Source organism: Heptranchias perlo, chromosome 6 (genome assembly GCF_035084215.1).
Source record: "Heptranchias perlo isolate sHepPer1 chromosome 6, sHepPer1.hap1, whole genome shotgun sequence".
Lineage (NCBI taxonomy): Eukaryota > Metazoa > Chordata > Chondrichthyes > Hexanchiformes > Hexanchidae > Heptranchias > Heptranchias perlo.
Genome location: NC_090330.1, coordinates 83,088,645 through 83,116,629, shown reverse-complemented (window position 1 = coordinate 83,116,629; position 27,985 = coordinate 83,088,645). Strand labels below are relative to the sequence as shown.

Sequence of the window (27,985 nt, the reverse complement as noted above, 5' to 3'; positions counted from 1 at the left end):
GCTGATCATAACCTCAGCGGGTTCTTCAAGATTGTTGGGAAAATTTTCACAGTACATACAATAACCATTTTGAAAATAAGGGCACCTGCTGAAAAAAGGACAGCTCATGCTAGTCCCTAAGGTTTCACTGTACCAAAAAGAGCTCTAGAGGTCATAAGGTGAACACAAATACCACATAACAATGCATAATATACTAACAATTATGGCTGAGTGTTGGATGTCAAGTGCAGAGCTTTCCTCCATAGGGTAAACATTCAGTCTTAGAAGATTGCTTAGATCTTTATCTTTGATTCCAAGGTTATAAAGGCCATCCATTATTTTTCCTTCCTCTTTGAGGATATCTAGGATACTAAAAAAAGCAAAAGAATTCATGAGATTTAGTGACAGACAACTCAACGATGTGACCAAAGCACAGGAATTATATCAGTTTCAATTGGAAAATGCATGTTAAAACTGGAAAATAAGGTGGCTAAGTCAATGGGAGAACTCCTCAAAAAATAGCCCATTAAACAGGATTATGTATTCATTAAGCTCTCAGAATATCAAGCTTTGAACAAATGTGAAATAATCCTTTAAATTTGCATTCAATTATTTGGCTCCTGAATTGCAGTTTTCATGTGAATATGACTGGCTGATTGCCATAGATGCAAAATCCTATTGATTATATAAATAAGTGAAATAGAATGCCTAGATACAAATTAAATTAGGCGTCAGCCTTTGCTCAGTGGTCGCACTTTCACCTCTAGTCTGACAGTTGTGGGTTCAAGCCACACTCCTGAGACTTGAGCACATAATCGACACTGACACTTCAATGCAATATTAAAGGAGTGCTGCACTGTTCTACCTTTTGGAAAAGATGTTAAACCAAGGCTGCCCTTCTCAAGTGGATGTAAAAAATCCCCCAGTACCATTTGAAGAAGATATCCTTGTATCCTGGCCAACATTTATCCCTCAGCCATCATTTAAAGAAAACAGATTATCAGCATATTTATCTCACTGCTGTTTGTAGGACCTTGTTGTGCACAAATTGGCTTCTGCATTCGCCTATATTACAACACTGACTACACTTCAAAAGTATTTAATTTATTTGAAACACTTGGAGATGTCCTGGGAATGCTAAAAACACTACATAAATGCAAGTTTTTTTCTTTCTTAATCCATTTTGGATGCACTTGCATTTTAACAATCTCCAAGATGGCATTCAGGTTCTGACTGAGGACAGATAGTTTATGAATACAAATGTAAGTGACAGTTATTGGAATCAGAGTTTGGGCGAAATGGGTAACAGGATAACTTAAGATAATAGTGAGATGTGCATACTTTCAGGCTGATGCAGAATTTTTAATTTTATACTTCTGTAAGATTGGGGCACTGTAGGTAAGATGCCCCAAAATAAGTAATATTCAATAGTTCCAAATTTGAAGGCTGTGATGGTGGTGCAGAGTGTTTCTAGGGATGAGCTAGCCTGTGAAATCAGGAATATCTGATTCTCAGTGCATCGCATCTTACAGAGAACAGATAATGCTTTTTTAAAATTTTGCTTGTGACCAACACAAAGCTGATTACAGCTACAAAAATTGATTTAACTGGTCCAACTCTGCATCTAGTAGCTTTTTCGACACCTCCTTGCTGATGGCACTGCTCATCCATATGAAACAGGTGCAGCAGTATGAAAATGGTCTGTCCCGTTGAAGTTACCTTTTTCAAAGAGCCAGCATAGACACAATGGGCTGAATGGTCTCCTTCCTTGTGGTAAACTACTATGGTTTCAAAATTAATTGCTCTCGTTCCCAAAACTGATGGCGCAGTTAAACAATGAAATATTTAATGAAAGCTGTGGCCCTCCATAAAATCTATTTTAATGGTAATATATAATACAGACGGATTAGTGATATAATGAACAGCTAAAAGAAATCTTTAGAATATGAAAATTTGCAACAAAATTTACATATATCTATCAAATTCTGAACAGGTAATTTTAACCTAACCCGCCGATGGGAAAATGTCGGGATCAGTTCGGTTGTCTGTTTCACACCCCACCCAATTGACGTCAATGGAAAGTAAAATTTAGCAGGGTGTCAAACAGGCAGCCAATCTAATCCAGTCAGTTTCCTGTTGGTTAGGTTAACACTAAATTACTCCCTATACTTTTTTAAATCAAAATTTTGGTATCGAGAATATTAACAATATTAATTAAAGAAACAAACCAATACATCATTAATCACAATATCTGTCTAACTCAATAAAGAATTACCATATACATTCCATCAGGAAAAACAGTAACACAACTTGACGACTATATACAACAAACCTTGCTGAGAATTATGACAAGTTCATAAGGAAACTTAAACCATGTCCAATCTATCTAACCGGGCAGGGAGCAATTCTACAGAAAAGAAACATTTTAAACCCAAAGCTTTAGATTAAATCAGTTTGATATTCCTCATAGTAACATCTTTGCTCCTAAATGGAGCCACCAAGGATGATGGGTTGAGCTGCAGGACATCATGAGTTCCTTGACTGCCACAGGGGCTTGTTTCTTCCAAGAAGTAATATCAAGAGCAGTGTAGTTCAGGATGGGGTTGGAGGAGGGAAGATGCCACTCAGCCAAGAAACTGGAGACGAGAATGCAGGGGCTGCATTTGGGTGGTCACTACAGAACCTCACAGGATAAAGAAGGATAGGCCCTTCTCATGAAGGACCCACTTTATCTGATCAAATTCCTTCTCCTTTAAAACGAGTTTGCTTCAGGTTCTCCTCTTCTAGATTACCTCAATTGGAAAAGATTTTTCAGGACCTGCTAAATAACCTGGATCATGTTAATGCTCTCTGTACCCTACTGCATGCCAAAAATGAGCAACTTATTATGACATGCCCAGTTATATAGGCTGGCAATTATAGCAGTGAGCAAAAAGTTAACTTTCTTATTACAAAATTGACTAAAGGACAGAAAGCAGAGAGTAGTGGTGAATGGTTGTTTTTCAGAAAGGAGGGAAGTATGCAGTGGTGTCACCCAGGGGTCAGTATTCGGACCATTGCTCTTTCTGATATATATTTAAATGACCTGGATTTGGGTATACAGGACATAATTTCAAAGTTTGCAGATGACACAAAACTTAGAAATGTAGTAAACAGCAAGGAGGATAGTAGCAGACTTCAGGAGGACATAGATAGACTGGTGAAATGGGCAGACACGTGGCAGATGAAATTTAACGCAGAGAAGTGTGAAGTGATGCATTTTGGTAGGAAGAATGAGGAGAGGCAATATAAACTAAATGGTACATTCTTAAAGGGGGTGCAGCAACAGAGACACCTGGGGGTGCACATACACAAATCTTTGAAGATGGCAGGACAAGTTGAGAAGGCTGTTAAAAAAGCATATGGGATCCTTGGGTTTATTAACAGAGGCATAGAGTACAAAAGCAAGGAAGTTACACTAAACCTTTATAAAACATTGGTTAGACCTCAGCTGGGGTACTGTTTCCAATTCTGGGCACCACACTTCAGGAAAGATTTCAAGGCCTTGGAGAGGGTGCAGAAGAGATTTACTAGAATGGTACCAGGGATGAGGGACTTTAGTTATGTGGAGAGAATGGAGAAACTGGGGTTGTTCTCCTTAGAACAGAGGAGAGATTTGATAGAGGTGTTCAAAATCATGAACGGTTTTGATAGAGTAAAGAAGGAGAAACTGTTTCCAGTGGCAGAAAGGTCAGTAACCAGAGGGCACAGATTTAAGGTGATCGGCAAAAGAGGAAATGAGGAAACATTTTTTTACGCAGTGAGTTATAATGATCTGGAGTGCACTGCCTGAAAGGGTGGAGGAAGCAGAGTCAATAGTGACTTTTAAAAGGCAATTGGATAAATACTTGAAGGGAAAAAAATTACAGGGCTACGGGGAAAGTGCAGGGGAATGGGACTAATTGGATAACTGTTTCAAAGAGCCGGCATAGGCACGATGGGCCAAATGGCCTCCTCCTATGAATCTGTTTCTACTGGCAAGAGGCTCAGTAACCAGAGGACACAGATTTAAGGTAATTGGCAAAAGAACCAAAGAAGAGAAGGGGAGAAAAAATTTTACGCAGCGAGTTGTTGTGATCTGGAATGCACTGCCTGAAAGGGTGGTGGAAGCAGATTGAATAGCAACTTTCAAAAGGGAATTGGATAAATACTTGAAAAGGAAATATTTGCAGGGCCATGGGGAAAGAGCAGGGGAGTGGGACTAATTGGATAGTTCTTTCAAAGAGCCGGCACAGGCATGATGGGCCATTTGACCTCCTTCTGTGCTGTAGCGTCAATGATTATTTAAAGTTTGTCAACACACACTGTTTCCATGAGGTGTTAAATAGTCCTCAGTGATCTGTACAGCATAGTGAAGATCTTTAATCTCTGCAGCAAAAGTAGTTTTAACAACATCAAATTCTATCCTGATAGTTCTGAATTTGTCCAGGATTACTGAAGACATCAGTTGTTGAGGATGTGCAGTGGAGAGAGGGGGAGGAGTAGTGTCTCAGAACCCAAAGCTGGGACGGAATTAATTATTGGTAGGAAATCTATCATTCCAGCACAAGCCAAACTCAAACCAGCAAAGAATTTCAACACTGATTGGTGCAAAAAATAAGGTAAAATTAAGCTAGACAGCACACTCTTCCCCTTCTAAAACAAATGCATGCACTCAGCAAAAAAATACACAAAAGGCTGGTGTAGGGACAGCTTCAATTAGGCAACCTTTCTCACTTGTAATGTCACTGATGATCACGTAGTTCTCTTAAACTTATTTTTCCCTTCCATTTTTCCATTTGCTTCTTCTCCTCTAGGTTTTTTATCGTTTTGCCTTCCTTGACTCTTCCACTTCACGGCCGAATGATTCCAAGAAGCAGGCTGCAGAAGGAGGGGGGGGGGAGGTGGCTATTTTCACTGACTGCTACTGAGGAGACTAAGTGGGAGTCCACAAAGGTACAATTCTGGAACAGGACTCTTTCTGTTTTTAAAAAAATAGGCACTATTGCAAACTTTCAGCAGAATTCAATTGGGAAAAGTTGCAAAATACGTAGAGGGATGGCCAGGGTACCTTGATTACAGTAGCAAAGATAGCTATACTTTGCCTTTAATTGAGCTGGCCATCTCAAGTCCACACATTAATGAATATAGGGATTCATCAAATTGTGTTACAATGCTCAAGTGAAAGGATTCCAATGAAGTGGTAAACATTGATAATAGAAATGTAACAGTATAGAAAGCCATTCGTACCCACCTGAATGGATTATGAGTGTCCAGATCAAGATGTAGTCCATTTATAAACAAAGCTGAATCTCCAGGCTGAAGTCCCAAAGTTTCTGTAAAGTGCTGAGTAAACCAAATGGACTTTTAAAGAAATGATCGCAACACTTTTGGTAACAGTGATTTTCAGCCTGGCTTTCCCAGTTCTCAGAATATATAGTGGAGCTCAGTGCAGCTTAATATCATTAAGTGAGCAGACATCCCCATATTTCTAATTTTAGCTAGCACAATCATGTAATTTCTAATGATATAAAAACCAAAACCAAAACATTACTAGCTCAAAAATTAAATTTAAAGTTTACAGTTTACAACTATTGGAAATAATGCATCATTTTTTCATGGTCCTTATGACTAGAAGTTTTAGGAAAAGCAATATATCTTTCTTATTGTCATTATTTGCATATAGCTGTTCTTCAGATATTATTGGCACACTGTTGTTAAACTAACTGGGGCTCTACTTTGGTACAGAATGCATCTTAGTACCAACGCATTGACATAGCACTGCTTTAAAGTAAGGATTTTCGCTTATCCTTAAAATGCCATTAATAACTTCCTCCTTCTTGGTAACCTAGTAGTGTTATAAAGGCTGCCTGTGATGAAACGAATGTACCATTATACCATCTTTGTAAGGAGTGATAGCAATCATTGTCACAATTCTCTGAAATTAAATTCAAGATTCTTGCTTCTGTAAATCCAAAACATTAAATTTCATCCACACTGTTAAAATGCTTCAGCTGTACTATCAGTCTCAAATACAGATACAATGACAGACTGGAACATAGAGCAGTCATTTTAAAAAAAATCATTAAAAAATTTTATATCAAATTTTTAAAAATAATTGCTTAATTGTATTAAAATTAACTTCAAAAGGTACTTTTTTAAATTGTGAAGTACGGTAGATTATGACTTAGAATAACTGACATCAGCTCAGAGTTCAAAGGTAAGCCACTGTTGACAGTAATTTGCCAAAATGCTTCAATATATGACTGACCAAAGTTTCATTTTTTTGACTCTTAAAATCATTGGTTTCAATAAGAGTCTATGGGGATGCTCATCAAAGCCATTCATTCCACTTTGTTCAGGAATGAAAACAGGATAATTGGTCCAAAGCATTCTCCCATAGATCGATCTGCAGTTTTGGTGCAAACGATACTATTGCGGAAACAAAGGGTTTGAGCATAAATAGAATTTAAAATATGTTACCAAAACTTTTTCATTTTGTTACAATGTTCAAGGTATTCTAAGTAAGTCAAAGACAGCAGTGCTGGACTATCCTAGTTATCTTTTTCCTCACAGCTCCCTATGAATGATTTTATTTTACTTGGCTCTTGTTTTTAAAGAAGCACCATCTATTTTCTAAAATACATCAAGCTTTTCCTCTCAGAATTGTTGCCTGAAACAGCAGCATACTTGCATTAACAAAACATAATGAATGCAAGGAATTAAGATCTGTACTTTAATTGTAAATTTCAATTACAATTTCATTGTAAATTTCTTTCTGATAATTAAACATGTCCCTTTAATTTGAAAGGTGGCTGAACATATTAAATTAGCAACCAAAGGATGAATTTCACGTAGCATTGAGATTTAAACAACTGATGAAATGCTTGGTGTAAGTGTCACACAGATTTTCTCTTTGGTTGCCACCATATGATGCTACTTTAACAATTTTTTTCTTAGCACTCACCAACTGTATCCTGCTCCTACCTGATAACTAACTGCTGGATATCATTTTTGATTGGATCTAATTATCATATCCTTAACAGCTTCTTTTCTTTCCTGGTTTGATTCTTTCTTTGCTCCTGTTTTGTCTGCCAGAAATCAACTGATGGGCATACTATGTGGCCAGAACTCCTGCTGAGGGCTATTATGTGTTATTACTGAAATCCTCATTTAACTGGCCTACATCTTCAAAACTGAATATCAGAAAGTTAGTAATTTCCTTCATTGCAAAGCAATTTATATGTGAGCATCTTTGCTTCTGGCATCGTTGACACTCTTTATGCAGCTGAACGATGAGTCCGGCAGCACTTCAAAGTATGACAGGGAAATATTTTCAGTACAAGCAAGGTCTGTTAGAAATAATGAGATAAAAGTCGTATACAGCATAAAGGTAAAGATGGGCACTGTAGTTTTTTAAATTCTAATGGACTGAATAACTGTATTGTGAAATTACATTGAATGTTTGTAAATACAGATTATGTCCAATTAAATGGATTAATTTAATAAATCAATTATTAAAAGTCTTTCAACTATTTGTAATTTTTACAATGTGATTTTTGTTATTTTCTATGATCTGAACATTATTTTGCTGCTACAAGTTTTGACTTGTATTTATTTTTAAAATCTGACCTTGCAATCATTAATCATTGACTCTTATGCAAGAAATTATTTTTGATTGAATTCATTGTTGAGAACTAGTTAATGTATCTTACTTTCTACTTATTACCAAATGACATTTTAAAAATCTTATGCTTCAAAATATTTGACACAGTTGCCTAGATTCATGGAGAACTACAGTTTCTATGGTAAAGACAGGCCTACCTTTTGATTTGCCTCTATTTCATTTCTCATTTCCTGGTTTACAACTGTTCTGGTCAGTGATCTGTGGGTAGAATTAAAATAAAACATTAGTTTGTGTCAGTTTTCTTTAACAGAAATGATATGACCTATTCAGTTTTGTCCACTATGAAATTTTCCCTTTTTTGTAGCCATATCTTACACTAACTTTAATGCTGGAGCTCTGTGCTCTGCCCAGGCAAGGTGGTTTGTTTCTTTTGGCGGTCATTTAAATTTCGTGTAGCGAGCAAATGGATATGGCTGGATTGTAGTAGCACAAATTCAAATGAGAGAACTTGTAAACATGGCTTTACGCAGAGTCAGTATCTGGTTCCCAAGGTGATGTGTAAGGATTGGATGGCAAGAGTGCTCTCTGGGCATGTTGTTATAGCAAATGCATCATTCCCACCAGCTCTTCAATTCTGCCCTGACACTGCATGAGATGTTGGTGTGAATTATGTGAATGAATTTAATGAAAAAGGTTTGTCATCAGCAATAACCTACAGCACACACATAGCAGTTTTTAACACTTTGATTTCCATGGATGGGAATATACAGAGCGACTATTATTTTTACTGTATCATGAAAGGTAACCTTTATTTTTGTTATCGAGTTGTTTTAAAATTTATTTGTAGTTTTAAGCTTGATTTTGTGTGCCATGGTATTTTGTTTCATTTGTGTGCTTGTTTTTGTAGGAGATTGCTGGGTATTATTCTTTCGGGAGTAAAGGAGTATTGGCATACTAATGGAACATAAATAATAAAGGGAATGTCAAATCAGAGAGGAATGCCATTTTATGTCATGTGTAAGTGATGATGTCATATTTCCTCAACAAGCATCAACTGTGATATTTATTAATTTTTTAACCACCATCAATGAAATTAAGTTTTTAATGTGTTTTTTGAAAAGAATATGTTAATGGTAAAAACAACCATTTTTTTTCTAAAAGCTTTTCTATAACTGAATTAATGGATTCTAAGAGAAAAACGTTAGCTATTATGTCCTTCTTTTAAATGAATGATTGGTTTATTGAATCTCAGGGGGTAATTTTAACCCTCCCAGCACGGGCAGGAGAGGGTCGGGGGGTGGGGAGAGGAGTTAAAATTGTTAAAAATGGCAAACCCGACCACCAACCCGCCGCAAAAGCACTTACTTCCAGTTTGCTCAAGATGAGTTGGAGGACGACCGAGTAACCCGCTTTGGAGAGGCGAGTCGGTAATCATAATATGTTAATGAGGTTCTGTACCTCAGATTTTGTCACGTCTCGAACATGGGGAAACCCAGCAGCTATAAGGGAGGTGAGAACTGCCGTATCCAGCAGGTAAGTGCTTTTCCAGCACTGCTTGTGGGTCACGAGGACCAAGCGTGCTTGCCCCCCCCTGGCCTCCCAAGCAAAGTAAGCTTCCAACCCCCCCGCGATCGGCTGACCCTCCTGCGATCTTCCCCCCCCACCACCAGGCGGTCTTCAGACCCCCCCATGATCCGATCTCCCCCCACTGCGATCCAACCTTCTGCCCCCTTCCTGGCAATCTTCAGACCCCCTCGTATTCCGATCTCCCCCGCCCCCACGATCTTCAGACCCCACCGGGAACTTCAGACTCCCCTGGGATCTGATCTCTCCCCACTCGCGATTTTCAGAACCCCACGATCTCTCTCTTCCTCCTCCCCGGTTCATGCTGCGGCCTTGTACAGCAGGCCTTCCCGCAGCAAGCCAGGCTCTCAATCAGGATAAAAAAATTCTAATGAGGCCCTGACATTAAATTCGGCAAGACCCCTGCCTTTCCCGTGTTTCCAGGTTTCCCAGCCGCAGACAAGTACCCTCGCGCCCTCCCCCGCCCCCCGTAAATATCGAGGCCTTAGAGTCTATCCTATTGATTTGACATGCTGTCCATTTAAAGATCATCCTGGAAGGCTTCATAGTACCATGGTATGGTACAGCACAGGGGGAGACCATTCGGCCCATCGTGCCTGTACCGGTTCTTTGAAAGAGCTATCCAATTAATCCCATTCCCATACTTTCCCCATATTTATTTTCATTTATTCCCCTGTAAATGTTTTCCCTTTAAGTATTTATCCAATTCCCTTTGGAAAGTTATTATTGAATCTGCTCCCACCATCCATTCAGGCAGTGCATTCGAGATCATTACAAGTTGCTGCGTAAAAAAACGTTCCCTCTGGCTCTTTTGCTAATCACCTTAAATCTGTGTCCTCTAGTTACCGACCCTTCTGCCACTGGAAACAGTTTCTCCTTATTTACTCTATCAAAATGTGGGAAAATGCACCAAAAAGTGTTATTAATCAAAGTCTCATGAGGAGGCATGCTCCCAGACCCCCAAATAAGTTTTGTACCATTTCTCCCTCCAAAAATTCTAAATTCACCACAGGAAAAATTGCATTTTGGGATAATTTTGTTTTTTCCTCCTTTAATACAATTGATGGGATATTGGGTCTAGTTGTATCTTAAGCGATGTCCCATTACACACCCATTTTAACTACAACTTTTCATCATACAAAAAATCAGGAGCTGTAAGATTGGCTGGTGTGAAGGGGGATTGGTTCCTAGCAACCACATGACTAATACTGCATTTAATTAGATGCTTATCACAGGCCAATGAGAAGTCATGGAAATAAACATGCAATTTTTTTTCAACTGAACCCAAATGACGGAAGCATTAGCCCAGTATTTGCTGGAAACAAATGAGTTCACGGCACACGCAACTGCATAAAAAAAACAGCAATTTGTGGCAAGGAAGAGATACGGCATGAGTTGCGAATCGTCACAATTGTGGACAATTTGCACCGCTCCGCCGTTAGCCTCGCAAAAACGGGAACTCGCCATCAACCTCCCCATGAGTGTCAAGAAATTGCTGGATTTGCACCATAAATAAAAATTAAACTCGCCATCGAAAGTTAGGGCTGGTATTTCACAGCATAATAGCATGATTTATGGTCCTGACATGCTACTCAACCTTGGAGCCCAGAAAGGTAACAATTGAAACTGTGTAGTCTCATTCCTGCAGGTAGTAAATTGTTCCAAGTGGTTTTTTAAATTTAAAATGTTTACATTTTTTCCTGTCTCATTTTTCTCTCTCTCTTACCCTATTTCTCTTTCTGTATCTAATTTGACTTTAATTCACCCTATTTCCTTCTCCATCGTTGGCTCTGCTTCTTTCTCTATCCTTAAATTTAACTGGTTAAGGAGATTGGTCTCGTCATTCACCAAAGTCCCAGATGTCCCGTTGACCTCACCGCACTGTTATCAATTCGCACTTCCAGCAATTTACGGCGCAAAAATAATTGTAGCTAAAGGGTGAGGAAAGAAAATCCAACTCATGGCGAGATGCCCCTCTCCAACAAATTCTGGACCAGTGTGTTTATTTAGTCCGGTCACATTTGACTAACAATACTATCCCTACAATTTTTGTTATTATTAAATTACCTCAGTTACTAGTTACTTCATGAGTTAACACAGTGAGTATGCTGTGATTTTATTCCTTTCAATGTGAATTTTACATCAGTAAAAATTTCAATTGGTGAAACAGAGTGCAATTTGTACAGACAAAAACAACTCCCCCATCCTCCCCAAAAATATTGAAAAAGGAACTTTAAAACAACACTGAATAAAAAACTTTTTTAAAAATATAAAGTCATCAACAATATAGTTAAATAGAAAGTATCCATTTCCTGAGTTGTTATCAGATGATATTAAGGTGCATTGCACGCCATTCAGGCGCACAATGGGTCACAAGTTCACTTGTGTGAGTAGGTTTATTTGTACTCAGACTGCTGGACTGAATAGCTTCCAGATTTGGGCAAAATGACATATTGCCCATTTTAATCCACACCACATTAAATACCAGAAGCAATGGTGATGAAATCTATAAACAACTACTTAACAGTCCATTCAACTTCTCAGCTGATGCGGGCAGCAATAATCTGGAAAAGAAATAGCAGCAACAGCCTAGAAAGTTATTTGAAAATGCTGCAATTTTAAAAGCATTTTCATGATGCACTTGTTTTCCCAATTATTTCATCACTGACTTTTTGGAAAGTTCTTTATACAGTATTTAATTAGTTATTGTTTACTAATTTCTCATCAACTCAAGCACCTATAGATGTCTGCAGGCATTCTATGCTAAGCTCCATTAGGCAAATCAGATTTTGTAATCGTGTTTATTCTAGCCACTGTTACTGATTTATACCACCTTTTCTCTCTCAATTGCAGAGATTTCAGAAATGCAAGAACCAACTTGGGAAATCAAGTACTTTATTACTCATCCTCTAAAATCACTGTCTTAACTGTCTGGAACAAAGTACAGGGTGTCTTTGGGTGTGTAATTTATCTAGAAATATTTCCTTCAACATCAGCAGGTAGTATTTTAAAAATAGAAAATGCTGGAAACACTCAGCAGGCCAGGCAGCATCTGTGCAGAGAGAAACACTCAGTTTCTCTCTCCACAGATGCTGCCTGACCTGCTGAGTGTTTCTAGCATTTTTTGTTTTTTGTTTTTATTTCTTTCTAGCATCCGCAGTATTTTGCTTTTGTTTCAGCAGATAATTTTTGTTTGTTTATGGGAATGTGTACATTTTTCACTTCAGCACTCCTGACACATGCTGGGATTGCAAATCAGACAATTGTGCATTACCAGCCTATGATTTTCTGTCTATTAATTAATTTTTAGAAGCAAAAAAAGTTCCCATTTAAATGCAGGAACATAAATCCAAGAATCTAAAGCTGACAGTGGGGAACGTAGTAGATAGACGTCTACCTCAGGGTACAAAGTGGATGGGTAAAAGAGGTGGCTGATAGGTGGGAACATGGTAGGGATTTGGGGCCTGATAATTCCGAAGGGGCCAACTGCAGTTTGGACCATATTCTCCCGAGTCCCTCTCCCCGCAGCAGGCAGCCATATCCTAGCAATCCCTGAATACTGCCCGACTATGACACCCCCCACTCCCCCACAAATGTTGCTCCAAAACCTCCTCCCCAGTCCTGCTAGGCTCCAGGAATCACCCCTCAGACTAGACTCATTCCCAGATCCCGGGACCCCTCCCCCCCACCTTAGCGCTCACAAACCCTTAAATTCAATTTGGAGCGCTGTCTGATGAAAGAATTGCCCCAAATGCTCCCAGATTTGGAGACCTTCCTCTCCAATGCTTCCAGATTCCAAGAGGCCTCCCTGAATGATATCGGCTTCCATGATTTTCCCCAGTGTTCCCAGCATTTCTCTCTCTCTCTCTTCCCAGAAATGCTATGTCACATTCTGACAGCTTTAAAATCTAGGACTCTCCCTCACCAAACAATACTCTCAGATCCAGGAACTCCCTCATGCTGATGTCAGTATCCATGGTAATACTACTAGACATAAAACCTCTGTTGTAAAATCTCTGGCTCACTGTAAGCATTACCACAGTACGTCTGTTAATATCTGAAATATACTAAATATCTTACACCTGTAGGCACTTACTATCTAGATAACAACTTGACAATGGGAAGTGAGGTTATCACACTTTTGTGTCTCCATTATAAATTCTTGGGTCAATTTTTATAATGGAAACTGTCCATGATCACTTGTCACACTGTAATTGCACCCTCCTGTCACAGTTTTACATTATTAAGCTCCTCAGCCTGTATTGAAGAGAAACTTGTCTGCTCCAACTAACGCAACTTCTCCATTTTCCAAACTGCCATAAATTTCTCTATTCAATTATAAATAATAATACAACATAAGAATGTTATAAAATGGTGACTCAATTACGTCTGTGCATCTCAGTCCAGTTATCCCCATCTTCTAACCCCGCTTGACCTGAAGATTATACTTGGTCTTTACCCTCAATGTGCAACACCATGGAAGATTAATTAGCATATTGTGAAATATCTTGCATATGAGCACACATACTGTCAACTTCCTATTCTCACGATTTTATGTCAACATTTACACTGTTAAAATAGTATGTTAGCATTTATAATGTAAATTTTCTGATGTAAGCACTGATGCATTGTTTTGAAGCATTAAAAAATACTTGTTTATTAGGCTGCAAGGAATCAAATCTTTGTCCATCATTGAGGCCAGCAAATTTATCACCTGCAAGTCGAATGAACCAGCATGTTCTACTTTGGTTGCCAGGATTTGTGTGCAGGATTGTGGTGTGCAAGTTTAAAATGGTAGTGGTCATTATGCTTACCTAAAAGGAAGAAAGGAATATCTTTGGGTGGAGGTATGAAAGCCAGACCTCTTTTGATGGCTGGAACAGTAACTTTTTAAAATTATTAATTCTAGACATGTAACAAAAAATGCCTGCTTGTTTTTTCAAATAAACTTTATTTTATTTTCCTGCATCAAAAAATTAGGTGCATTGTTGCTTTTTCGTTTGCTGAACTGGATCTGTTTTGAAAATGCTATGTCACTTTCTAACAGCTTTAAAACGTCATTACTCTTGGATATGTTGCACTTCCAAGATTTGACAGTTTTATGCCAGTGTTAAATGTTAAGTTGAAAAATAAAGATATTGGAGGTAATTTTATGAGTCCATGCTGCCAGAAGGGAGCCTCGCTTGCCAACAGCACAAAATGGTCAGAAATTTATTGGTGGTGTGTGCCCAATGTGCTGCCAGCAGGAGAGACTCCCCGACTCATAAAATTTTCACCATCATCTCTCCTTGTTCTCCCTCTGCCTTCTCCTAATAATGTTTAATTACATCTTCTTATTGAATAAAAACAACTACTTGAAGTATTGTAATTATCCAATTAAAAGGTACTATTTTTCAATGATGTTTAAATTTACAGAAAGAAAATTATTTCCAAATATCCTATTTCAGATTCTTAGCAGCTCTAAATGGAACTTACTACGTGGTCAGAGATTCTCTCTGCTGAGGAAGCCGGTAACTACAGGAAAAGAGAAGAAAACTCTCAAATGCTTCCCTGACCCTCAAAGGTTATCAAGTAAGAAAACATTGACAATTTCAATCTAACACTCATCCAAATGATTCATTCCTGAGTATTTGCTTTCCAAATATCCTAGGTACACACACTATTTAAACTGTACTAGCAAAAGACGACATTATCCAATGCATCAATATTACAGATTGTATAAATTGGCCATCCATTATACACAGCATAAATAAGTCTTTTCCCCCATTCTTAAATCAAACCATGTAATGTACAAGCCTTTAATCTGGCTTCTTTAGTTCCTGCAAATCATTTATTTAGCATGACACTTCAAATTCCTGGTTCTTTGAGCCCAGTATTTGTCTGAGGGAAGACCCAGTAATGGGCCCATCACATCTATCACTGTAAAATATTATGGGCTCGATGTTAGCAAGGCTGCGGGTTCGCGGCGGGGGGGCTATTGGGCACGTGGGTAACGCGCCCGGTGAAATTAGTCAGCCCCCAGCACGATCGCAGCCGAATTGGATCCACTTACCTGGTCTTCCGGGTTCCCCACTGCTGAGCTGCGCGTCGGGCGGACTGCGCATGCGCAGTAAGGTCTGTCAGCTGGAGGAGCTCTATTTAAAGGGGCAGTCCTCCACTGACAGATGCTGCAACAAATAGGAAAAATTACAGCATGGAGCAGCCCAGGGGGAAGGCTGCTCCCAGTTTAATGATGCCTCACTCCAGGTATCATTAGATGGGGTGAGGAGGAGGGGGAGGACAGAGATCTTCCCCCCGGTGGGCAGGAGGAAGCGGCCTGCCTCTGCCACCAGGAAGGCCTGGCTCGAGGTGGCAGAGGAGGACACCAGCACCACCAACATATCGCCCACCTGCATACAGTGCAGGAGGCGCTCCAATGACCTCAGTAGGTCAGCCAAAGTGATTACACTTACTCTTTCCCCTGCACTTACTCACCTCGCCAGTACTCATCCCGCCACTACCACTCAACTCAATCCTCATACAATCTCATGGCTCTATCTCATACACACCCTCTCATGCATCTCTTTCACGGTCAGCCTCACTCAACCTGCCACTACCTGTGCTGCAGCCACAGGGCATGCATCACATATGTGCAGTAGGCAGCGTAAGGCAAAGGTGTCGTGTGCATGAAGGGGATGCACAAGGGTGTTTGAGGGTTTGTCATGGTTTTTGCTTATATTGAATTTCTGACCAACTCACATCACATATTATATTGGCACCACTACTGCCACGTCTTTGCGAATCTTGTCTGGTTTGTGCAATAATGCCCTTTCCTGAGGATCACTATGAAGATCCAAAACTGATGCCACCCATTGTGTCACTGCAGAGTGGGTGTAGGTGTATTTGCAGGGCTGTTTTGTGCAGTCGACTGAGAGACATCGACGATGTCCCCGGTGGCACCCTGGAAGGATGCGGAGGAGAAGTTGTTGAGGGCAGTGGTGACGTTGACAGCGACAGGTAAGAAGATGGTGCTCGGGCCAGCCAGGAGCAGCTCGGCATGAAGGAGGCTGCAGATGTCCACGACTACATGTCGAGTGACTCTGAGCCTCCGTGTGCACTGCTGCTCAGAGAGGTCCAGGAAGCTGAGCCTCGGTCTGTGGACCCTGTGGCGAGGGTAGTGCCCTCTGCGACGCATCTCTCTCTGCGGTTGCCCTCCCATAGAGCCATGATATTGTATGAGGATTGGGTTGAGTGGTAGTGGCGGGATGAGTACTGGCGAGGTGAGTAAGTGCAGGTAAGATGAGGATGAGGTTTGAGTGGGTATGAGGGGTGATGTGACAGAGTAGTGTTGGCAGTGCAGAAAGAGGTGTGGGGTGGGGGCGGTGATGTGGCAGACGGAGTGTAGGGGAAAGAGTAAGTGTAATCACTTTGGCTGACCTACTGAGGTCATTGGAGCGCCTCCTGCACTGTATGCAGGTGGGCGATATGTTGGTGGCGCTGGTGACCTCCTCTGCCACCTCGAGCCAGGCCTTCCTGGTGGCAGAGGCAGGCCGCTACCTCCCCCCCGCCGGGGGGGGAAGATCTCTGTCCTCCCCCTCCTCCTCACCCCATCTAATGATACCTGGAGTGAGGCATCATTAAACCTGGGAGCAGCCTTCCCCCTGGGCTGCTCCATGCTGTATTTTTTCCTATTTGTTGCAGCATCTGTCAGTGGAGGACTGCCCCTTTAAATGGAGCTCCTCCAGCTGACAGACCTTACTGCGCATGCGCAGTCCGCCCGACATGCAGATCAGCAGTGGGGAACCCGGAAGACCAGGTAAGTGGATCCAATTAGCCTGCGATCGCGCGCGGAGCAGAATGATTTCACCGGGCGCGTGGCCCCCCCGCCGCGAACCCGCAGCCCTGGCAATATCGAGCCCCTTGTCTGTCAAAGTCTGAAACATTTCTGGCAGCTGCTGCTTAACCCAGCCTAACTAATTACTTTACACAAACAAAGACGCATTTCATTACCTAAAACACCATACTTAAAAGGGAGGAAAAGTGTTTTCAATTTAAAATGTTCTTCTCCCTCTTTCTCTTCTAATTATTCCAAAATTACTTAAAAAGACATGGCTGGAGCAATGGTTTTCTAATCCTTCCTCATAGCCTCAAAAAAAAACCATCACAGGAGAAACACTCAACTCGTATCAAGGCTGTGCTCCAGAACATCAGCTAGAGATTTTTTGGTCCTGGATACCAACCTGGAGCTGCTAATCATCTCAGAATTAAAAACTAGCTGAGAATATGCCCTGTTTTTAAAGCAGCCTTAGTGGAACAACGAGAGGGGAAGGGAGGGGAAGAGAGATTTTTAATGTTATGTTGTGCTTTCCTGCAGTAATTTTATCCATCAATGGTTTTATTCTGTTAATGTCTGAAGAATAAGATCTGGAAGATTCCATTCTACTGTTACCTCCTCTTCCACTATATGATGTCCTCTATTAATCACAGTACAGAAATTCAACCACTGTCACCTGCAATTACTGCATAACCTTAATCGGCGCTTAATGCTTCAATCATGATTCAACTTCGGGATCTAGTAGCCATGATATATACACAAGCACAAATTGGAAACAAAACAAGAGAATTCTCAAAAATCATAACAAAAACTACTGGAATATTTGAAAAGAATGATAATTTTTTTTTAAGAGCACATATTATTTTGACATGTACTTCCAAGCAGTGTCATTGCTTATCAATTGCTGAAACCCTACTCCATTAAGCCAGCCTTCTCAGGAGCAATATAGGTTGAAATGGGCAATACATTCACTCTACCTGTTACAACGCATGAATACAACACAACCAATATCTAAAGTTCACAAACTAGACCCACTGCTCTTGGTTTCTGTTAATAGACAGCAGTCCATTAATATAATTGCATTAAAATAAGAACGCCTGCTTAAATCCTTGAATACTAAACTCTCTGTCCATTAAGTTGTGCACAAAACCACACAATCTATCAAAGTTCATCTACAGCATCAATGTTCAGTGACTGCAGAATTGCAACATTAAATAAGAAAAACATTTCAACTATGTGTTTATCTTGCAACAAAAATTCTGCTATGATCCTTCAAATTGTTAATCACTTTCCTAGGATCGCTGAAATGCAACTAATTGGCCATGTTTATCTACCATCTGTGTCATGCTGTGTGCTGTTTTTAGTGCTAGAAACAGCACACCAATATTATAATTTTATACCAACAGGAATTTCCTCCACAATTCTGCATAACCAATGTTTTAGCATTAGCACATTATAATCTAAAGAGAAACCACTTTTGGGATGAAATGCTCTTCAGTGTGTAAATATCACTAATCTCAGTACCTGGCTTTTGTTGGGAAATTCTGACTAAGGTCTCGCATTAACTTCAAAGCATCATAAACAGGAGCAGAGACAATGCGACCAGCTGCCTGGAAACTAAGATCTGAAAAAGAAAAAATACTGTGTAAAAAGACTGTAGAATGTTGTTTGCATCCCATACAATTTTATCAATTAAAAAGGAATTCTGTAGATCAAGCACCTATGGTGGTCTTATTCTTGAATATATTAGTGTGAAAAGTGCAATCCTGTCTGTATTTAAAATACATAAAATTAGAAACATTAAAATTCATCACAAAGAAACTAGCCTTTTTGTCTGTAGGCACCATCTTTACCTGCTGCTGAAGATCAGGAGCAGAAGTGAAGTCTCTTGATTGTTGCCTTTTTCTGACTGTATAATGGATTGACTCAGTAATTAAACTTATGCATTACGGGTTGGTGATAGTAAAACACACTGCTTGTTAGCAATATATTCTGCCATCACCAACCTATAGGGCTTAAGCGTAGATATTGAGGGTGATAACGTGTTCCCTACCGCCCAACCAGGCTAGCATCTTGGATCAATCAAGTGCATTTTTCTCCTTGTTACTTGCAGGGGAAGGGGCGAGGAAGAGCAGAAACAGGAAGCAAGAAGGCGGCTATCAGCAGGGGAGACATAGCTGAGCAATTAACCGCTACAGTGCATGCCATTCAAGCTCAGGTGGCTGAAAGGATGCCAGGTCAGGTCAGGTTGGCCAATTCAGAAAGACCAGGTCAATGAGTGGGCCAGTTTTGGTATGTAGAAGCACAGAGAGGGGACAGGAACCTGGGTTTGGGCAGAATGGGTACAGGTTGGGGCCTGAACTTGGGGCAGAAAAGTAATTTTTAAAAAATGCTAAAAAAAAATTACAGAATAGAAATCTAAAAATTCTCCTTACTATTCACGGTACACGGACCAATATCAAGTTACTTGCAGATGAATTGGGTAGAAATCAGCGACAAAAGTGAGTATTATTTCAACAATTAGAGGCAGCATTAAAGGAAAGGACAATGTTAATTATGGATGTTTTTATGTTGCTCAGGTCAATTGGATTAATGGTGGCAATATTTCAAAATGGGGAAATTGAATTTATGGAGCTGAAGAAAACTGCTTCTCAGCACAGCAAGCATACCAATTCCAGTTTCATGGCAGTATTTAATAGGTGGTAGATCATAGAAACAAGGAATGGTTACAGCACAGAAGGAAGCCATTCGGCCCATCGAGCTCATGCCGGCTCTTTGTAAGAGCAATCCTGTTAGTCCCATTCCCCCGCTCTTTCCCTGTAGCCCTGCAAATTTTTTCCCTTCAAGTATTTATCCAATTCCTTTTTGATCACCTGGGTGCAGCTAATATCAGAAAATTGGGCAGGTCAAAACACAATATCCTCTTTTCCTCCATCAAGTTAAATGGGGGAAAACTGGAGGTTTCCTTTATAGGCATGTGCTCCGATCTGCCCAATTTTGAGGATCAGATTGGGTTCAGCTGTGAAGTCCTCACCTTCCCTCCCAATCAAATAGTCTGTTGACATTTGCTGTGAGCAGCGAATGAACAGCGCCAGCCATTCGTTAGAAAAATCTACGGGCAAGTGCAAGTCTATGAGCTCTTGCATGGCAAGTTCCTCTAAATTAGAGGTCCAAAAAGAGTGGCATCCTCTACAGGGCATTTGGGACCTGTGTGAACAGGGCAAGCAGCTGTATATCTCCTTAACCAATCAGATTGAAGCATCCTTAATGAGCAGCACAAGGACTGAACCAGGAAGTTTAAGTTAGAATAGTGAATTCAATGTCAAATCAGGTACAGAAAGCGAAATAAAGAAGGAAAGGAATATTGGATTAAGAGATAGAGATAAAGGAGACAGAAAGAAAAAGTAAGAAAAAACATTTTTATTTACATTTGTTTTAAATGCCCAACACTAATTAAAATCTGAAGGAATGAGACTCCACACTTGTAAAAGTTAATTTTCAGTGCCAGAGAGGTTGTTTGGCAGTAATTAAGTCTTACCATGCCTTTAAAATGGTACTAATTTGAAAACTTAACTTTTGTTGGTGAGTTTAGTTCATATCTACAACGTCAGTACAGGAACTTCACGCCGTCGGCAAGATGCCATTTTCGCGCAGCTTTTGGAGGAGCAGGGCATCTGGCACAGCAACTTCCCGACTTCTGCGTTTAACTGCACATGTGCAGTCGTCGGAAGTTGCTGTCCGATTTGCACATGAATAACATTGAGTGCTGTTAGCCTCACCGTTATTTTTACAGCAAAAGCCGGCCCATTGTCTATGCTCACACACAAAGCCTAGTGACTGAAGTAAGTTATCAGAGGACAGCCAGTGCATGTGGAACAATACCATACCCCAACATGAATCAGCATCTTCTGAAGAGGAGAAAATTGTTAATTGAATAAAATCAAAAGTTTGTATACAAATAACATGGGCATATATCAAAATGGCCTGCATGGGCTCCGAATGAAGGACCTAACGTAGGAGCAAGCAAAATGCCTCAATGGCCTTTTCTCATTCTTTCCATATGTCCTTATAAATACTGGTCGGAGAATTGCTACTCAATATAATTTAGATGCCAACAAAATCTACTCCTGTTCCATTAGTGGCATCACAAAAGATTTATCTTTAAATTCCAGCTCCCATTAAGCAGCTATACAATAAACTAACAGAGCTCTGACATGTTGTCCCCATTACTGACTTTCTATTGTTTTTCATTACGATGAAAGATAGTGAGGCACAGAGATAGAAGCGACAGGCAAAGATAAAAAGACAGAGGCATTGCATAGGCTTCAAAGGAGGACAACAAGGATAATGTGATCAGACAGCCTGGTGTCCTGACATTCTGTTTCCGGACTGCTGAGCATCTTCGTTTTTTATCTATCTTTTTTTTTCCTCTGAGAATATTGAAGGTAGTGTGGCTGCCACATTTCCTTGGTAACCAGTACTTCTACCAGCTATCCATATACATATATATTAAAGGGGTCTGCAGCCTTGCAGCTTTGGGCTGGGGTATGATAGTATTTTTGATGATGAGGGATGGAGGAGACTGGAGGTTGTAAGCCTTCATCTTGCTCCCCATCAACAGAACTTTAAAGTAATTTTGAAAGCAGGTTTCCCAGCAATGAGCTGGAAACTGACTCTGTTATTTTTCAGATAATGCATTTTTACAGTATTAAATAGTGTGAACACACTATTTGCTTTAAACAACCAAGAACTGATCATTGAGTTGGAAGAGGGCACTTGAAGTGGGGCAGTTGGGAGCATAAAGGGGAGCAGATAGTGGTCAGTGGGAAGAGGCTGTAGGAGTTCATGTTAGGCGAGAAGGCTAATCTTTACAGGCCATTTCGAAAGGCAGCTGAAGATACTCAGCAGTCCCGAAACAGATTGCCAGGACACCAGGCTGTCTGGTCACATTTCTATATATAATCTATCTATATTATATTATTGTGTGTACAGCACAGTTCTTGTAAATGTAACACTTCCTGTTACACTATGTCCATCACATTTAAGCTTCCTACTTCTAATTCTATTTCTTATACTTACACATAATTTGTTTATTCTTCTTACATGACTTACTCTAGGTCTGATCCTCCCAGCTGCCTTTCGAAATGGCCTGTAAAGATTAGCCTTCTCGCCTAACATGAACTCCGATAGCCTCTTCCCACTGACCACTATCTGCTCCCCTTTATGCTCCCAACTGCCCACTTCAAGTGCCCTCTTCCAACTCAATGATCAGTTCTTATAGAATAGAATCATAGAAGTTTACAACATGGAAACAGGCCCTTCGGCCTAACATGTCCATGTCGCCCAGTTTATACCACTAAGCTAGTCCCAATTGCCTGCACTTGGCCCATATCCCTCTATACCCATCTTACCCATGTAACTGTCCAAATGCTTTTTAAAAGACAAAATTGTACCCGCCTCTACTACTGCCCCTGGCAGCTCGTTCCAGACACTCACCACCCTTTGAGTGAAAAAATTGCCCCTCTGGACCCTTTTGTATCTCTCCCCTCTCACCTTAAATCTATGCCCCCTCGTTATAGACTCCCCTACCTTTGGGAAAAGATTTTGACCATCTACCTTATCTATGCCCCTCATTATTTTATAGACTTCTATAAGATCACCCCTAAACCTCCTACTCTCCAGGGAAAAAAGTCTCAGTCTATCCAACCTCTCCCTATAAGTCAAACCATCAAGTTTTTAAAGCAAATAGTGTGTTCACACTATTTAATACTGTAAAAATGCATTATCTGCAAAATAACAGAGTCAGTTTCCAGCTCATTGCTGGGAAACCTGCTTTCAAAATTACTTTAAAGTTCTGTTGATGGGGAGCAAGATGAAGGCTTACAACCTCCAGTCTCCTCCATCCCTCATCATCAAAAATACTATCATACCCCAGCCCAAAGCTGCAAGGCTGCAGACCCCTTTAATAGATCCAGACTGTTGGCCCACCCATGCTGCCAGCCCCAAAATCCTTCTACACCCTCAGATGCCCCTCTGCCTATGCCTCCGCACCCCGGTACCACCTCCCCCCTCTCTCAGATCCCACCTTCCCCTTACCAATACTCGAAGAATTCATATATACCTTGTTTAAAGAAAAATGTTACATTTTATAAAAATACAGCAAATCAGAGAAACCTAATCCTTACAGGCCATTGACAGATCAGACTCACAATGGCAGCTGCGAGGACCAGAACCTAGAGTAAGTCATGTGGAAAGAATAAGCGAATTATGGATAAATATATGAAATAGAATTCCACACTCAGGGACTCCAACATCATATCTCATACTCATGATCCCCACCAAACCCCTTCTGTTGCTTCCAAACCCTAATATCCCCTTCCATATCTCATGACCACAACAACCCCATCCATGCTCCCAGATCATGGTACAGCCAGTTTAGTGCTCAGACCTTAGTTTCTCCCTCCTAATGCTCTCAGATCCCTATACCACTGCCATACCCAAAATTGCCCTCCCACCACTTCCACAATCTCAGTATCTCATACCGAGTAATGCCCTGCTAATGCTCCCAAGTTCCAACACCCTTCCATTTCATGGACACTCCACTATTAGCTTTGTGCCCCTCTCAACACAACTACTCGCGCCCCTCCCCATGCTTTCTACTTATTTGGTATATTTTCCTGTCTATCAAAGGCTTTAAAAAAAAGCAAACAGATTGAGTAAAAGGCTAAATAAACATATAATCATAATCAAGCTTTAAAATTGCCACAAAAAAATAGACAATCACAAATTCCAAACCCTAAAATACTGCTACACTCCCAGAATACCTTGAAATAAAAATGTAATTTGACTTATCCAATCTCCATAAAACAGCGGCCTTGCTAATACATTGTACATTATATGGAATAAAACAGCATGACTGCTGAGTCACAGCAAGCAATGCCATGGGAGGTCTGCTAGTATAAACAATAATTATAGAATCATAGAAAGGTTACAGCACGGAAGGAGGCCATTCGGCCATCGAGTCCGTGCTGGGTCTATGCAAGAGCAATCCAGCTAGTCCCACTCCTCCGCCCTGCAAATAATTTCCTTTCATGTTCCCTTTTGAAAGCCATGATTGAATCTGCCTCCACCACCCCCTCGGGCAGTGCACTTCAGATCCTAACTACTCGCTGTGTAAAAAAAGTTCTCCTCATGTCACCTTTGGTTCTTTTGCCAATCACCTTAAATCTATGTCCTCTGGTTCTTAACCCTTCCGCAATGGGAACAGTTTCTCTTTATCTACTCAGTCTAGACCCTTCATGATTTTGAATACTTCTATCAAATCTCCTTGCAACCGTCTCTGTTCTGAGGAGAACAACCCCAGCCTCTCCAGTCTATCCACGTGACCATTTATTATTATTATTTCATGGTGTTAACATTTTTAGGCATACAGGGACCAAAAAAATGGAAGAATTCATATATATCTTGTTTTACGAAAAGGTTACATTTTATAAGAATATAGCAAATGGTGAGTAAAGAGAGGCTGGCAGAAAAGCTTAACAGATCAAACAAAGCAGCAATCATTCGATGACATGAAAAATACCTAAGTTCAAGAAAGAGAGACAGCACTCTCATCTTTTAAATTCAGATACTTCCCCTTCCCATTTTGTAAGCATTTCCCCTTCTATCCCACCACACATGCCTGATCTCTTGACAAAAGGTGGCAAGTGAATTAGTTGTAGACTGTGGCCAAAGCTGCTCTTGAGATGGCAGGATAGAATAGTCTGAGTTGACTCTGTCTCTTATTTTTCCGTGTGAGGGGGCAGCTTGCTTTCCCCAGCAGGCAAACTGAGAAAATGATCATGTGGCAAAATCCCAGTCACAAAGCCATGTCTTGCCACTCCATGGTGCAATAGATCATTTGCATAGGCCAAAAAAGTAACCTGTGTGTGGAGGCGGAAGATGTGGGAATGGTTCTTAATGAATATTTTGCATCAGTCTTCACAAAATAGGGGAACGATGAAGAGATTGTAGGTAAGGAGGAGGAATGTGAAATATTGGATGGGATAAACATATGTAAGGAATCTTACAACACCAGGTTATAGTCTAACTGTTTTGTTCAAAACAGTTGGACTATAACCTGGTGTTGTAAGATTCCTTACATTTGTCAACCCCAGTCCATCACCGGCATCTCCACATCAGGGATAAACATAGTGAGAGAGGAAGTATTAAAGGGTTTAGCATCTTTGAAAGTAGATAAATTGCCAGGCCTGGATGAAATGTATGTCAGGCTGCTAAGAGAAGCAAGGGAGGAAATAGCAGAGGCTCTGACCATCATTTTCCAATCCTCCCTGGCTACAGGCGTGGTGCCAGAGGATTGGAGGACTGCTAACGTTGTACCGTTGTTTTAGAAAGGGAGAAAGAGATAGACTGAGTAATTACAGGCCAGTCAGTCTAACCTCGGTGGTGGGCAAATTATTGGAATCGATTCTGAGGGACAGCATAAATCGTCATTTAAAATATACGGGTTAATCAACGACAGTCAGCATGGATTTGTTCAAGGTCGTGTCTAACTACTTGATTGAATTTTTTGAGCAGTAACAAGGAGGGTTAATGAGGGTAATGTGTTGATGTAGTGTACATGGATTTTAGCAAGGCTTTTGACAAGGTCCCACATGACAGACTGGTCAAAAAAGTAAAAGCCCATGGGATCCAAGGGAAAGTGGCGAGTTGGATCCAAAATTGGCTCAGTGGCAGGAAGCAAAGGGTAATGGTTGACAGGTGTTTTTGCGACTGGAAGGCTGTTTCCAGTGGGGTCCCGCAAGGCTCAGTACTAGGTCCCTTGCTTTTTGTGGTATATATTAATGATTTGGACTTCAATGTGGGGGGCTTGATCAAAACTTTGCAGGTGATACAAAAATTGGCCGTGTGGTTGATCGTGAGGAGGAAAGCTGTAGCCTGCAGGAAGATATCAATGGACTGGTCAAGTGGGCAGAAAAGTGGCAAATGGAATTCAAACCAGAGAAGTGTGAGGTAAAGAATTTGGGGAGGGCAAACAAGGCAAGGGAGTACACAATAAATGGGAGGATACTGAGAGGTGTAGAGGAATAGAGGGGCCTTGGACTGCATGTCCACAGATCCCTGAAGATAGCAGGATAGGTAGATGAGGTGGTTAAAAAGGCATACGGGATACTTTCCTTTATTAGCCGAGGCATAGAACATAAGAACAGGGAGGTTATGCTAGAACTGTATAAAACATTGGTTAGGCCACAGCTTGAGTACTGCATACAGTTCTGGTCACCACATTATAGGAAAGATGTTGCCAGGGCTGGAGAATTTTAGCTATGAGGAAAGATTGGATAGGCTGGAGTTGTTTTCTTTGGAACAAAGGAGGCTAAGGGAAGATTTAATTGAGGTGTATAAAATTAAGACAGGACGAGATAGAGTGTATAGGGAGGACCTAGTTCCCTTGGCAGAGGGGTCAGTGACCAGGGAGCATAGATTTAAAGTAATTGGTAGAAGGATTAGCGGGGAGCTGAGGAGAAATTTTTTCATCCAGAGGGTAATGGGGGTCTGGAACTCACTGCCTGATAGGGTGGTAGAGGCAGAAACCCTCAATTCATTTAAAAAGTACTTGGATGTGCACTTGAAGTGCTGTAACCTACAGAGCTACGGACCACGTGCTGGAAAGCGGGATTAAGCTGGATAGCTCTTTTTCGGCTGGCACAGACATGATGGGCCAAATGGCCTCCTTCTGTGCCATATCTTTCTATGATTCTATGAATATGTTGGAACAGCAATACAATGCATCGCTGGACTGCAAATGAAGGTTGAAATATCTACATATTCAACCAATGCAGCGTTAACCCTTTGAGGATTACAGTAACACCCAGTATCATGAAAATAACGTGCAAGAAATTGTATTGCTTCACAGATTTGCTCCTGTACCACCTTCCTGGAAACAGAACAGATGGAGTGCAATCCTATAGTGATCTATAATTTGACATAAAATTCAATTGTGTGAAAGAATGCCACCCTGCTGATCATATGGTTGAAAGATGCATAAAATAAACCTCTTCAAATCTGCTCTACAAGTTTAAGGAATCTTTTCATAATAACATAACATTTCTTGTCATTTTTCCATTAAAAAAATTATCTACCCGGAGATACAGAGGTCGAAACGGATCAAAATACATTACTTTAGAGATTAGACACGAAGTTGGCTTTTAAAAAAACACAGGTTTTATTTCATGAATGTCTCATGAAATAAAACCTGTGTTATTTTTAAAACCAAGTCACCAAAATGATTACTCTATCATCATTTAAATACTAATGGCGAAGTGTTGAATCATAGACTGCAAGACTAGATTTCTGGAAATTTGTTTGATTTAAAAAAAGAGGAATGCCTTTTACTTTGCTTTTGTTACAAAATATGTCATATTTAAACATTTTTCATACAGCAGCATTTAATAAAATGTCAAACTGAATAAATATTGACAGAAGTTGTAAAGAATACCTTGAAGTTCCCACACTTTCAATGGTGCCATGTCATTAGTGCTTTCAATAAGATGTTTTCTTAATTCCTTCAGCTGATCTTTTAAGTCAGGATATAGGTGCCTGTTAAAATAACAGTGCAACAGTTACATGGAGGGAGAAGCAGAGAGGGGGAGTGAGAAATAGAGGGACATGAGAGGTAGGGAAGGAGGAGGGGGTGGAGAAGGAAGGGATTGGGGGAGGGTAGGAGGAGGAAGTGGCAGAGGAAAGGAGGAGGGGGTGGGATGCCAAGGTTGCAAACAGTCTGGTTCATCCTCAGACAGTGGCCAGGGAGGCCGATTGAGTCAGTGGCTAGGGAACGGACTTTGTGACGGGGACCAAAGACAATGGGGTAAATTTTAACTTAGAATCATAGAAAGGTTACAGCATGGAAGGAGGCCATTCGGCCCATTTAGTCTGCACCGGCTATATGCAAGACCAATCCCGCTAGT

General features: G+C 40.6%; 1 protein-coding gene across 2 annotated transcripts in view; it reads right to left on the bottom strand.

Moving 5' to 3' along the window:
- Nucleotides 1-27,985, bottom strand: part of uggt2 (UDP-glucose glycoprotein glucosyltransferase 2) — a 685,376-nt gene that overhangs the window by 534,854 nt on the left and 122,537 nt on the right. For both annotated transcript variants that reach the window (XM_067986476.1, XM_067986475.1), the window contains exons 9-13: nt 27,517-27,617; nt 18,546-18,645; nt 7,822-7,882; nt 5,252-5,343; nt 199-349 (exon numbers count right to left, since the gene is read on the bottom strand). In XM_067986476.1, coding sequence (XP_067842577.1) covers nt 199-349; nt 5,252-5,343; nt 7,822-7,882; nt 18,546-18,645; nt 27,517-27,617 — 505 coding nt within the window. The remainder of the gene's footprint in view (nt 1-198; nt 350-5,251; nt 5,344-7,821; nt 7,883-18,545; nt 18,646-27,516; nt 27,618-27,985) is intronic.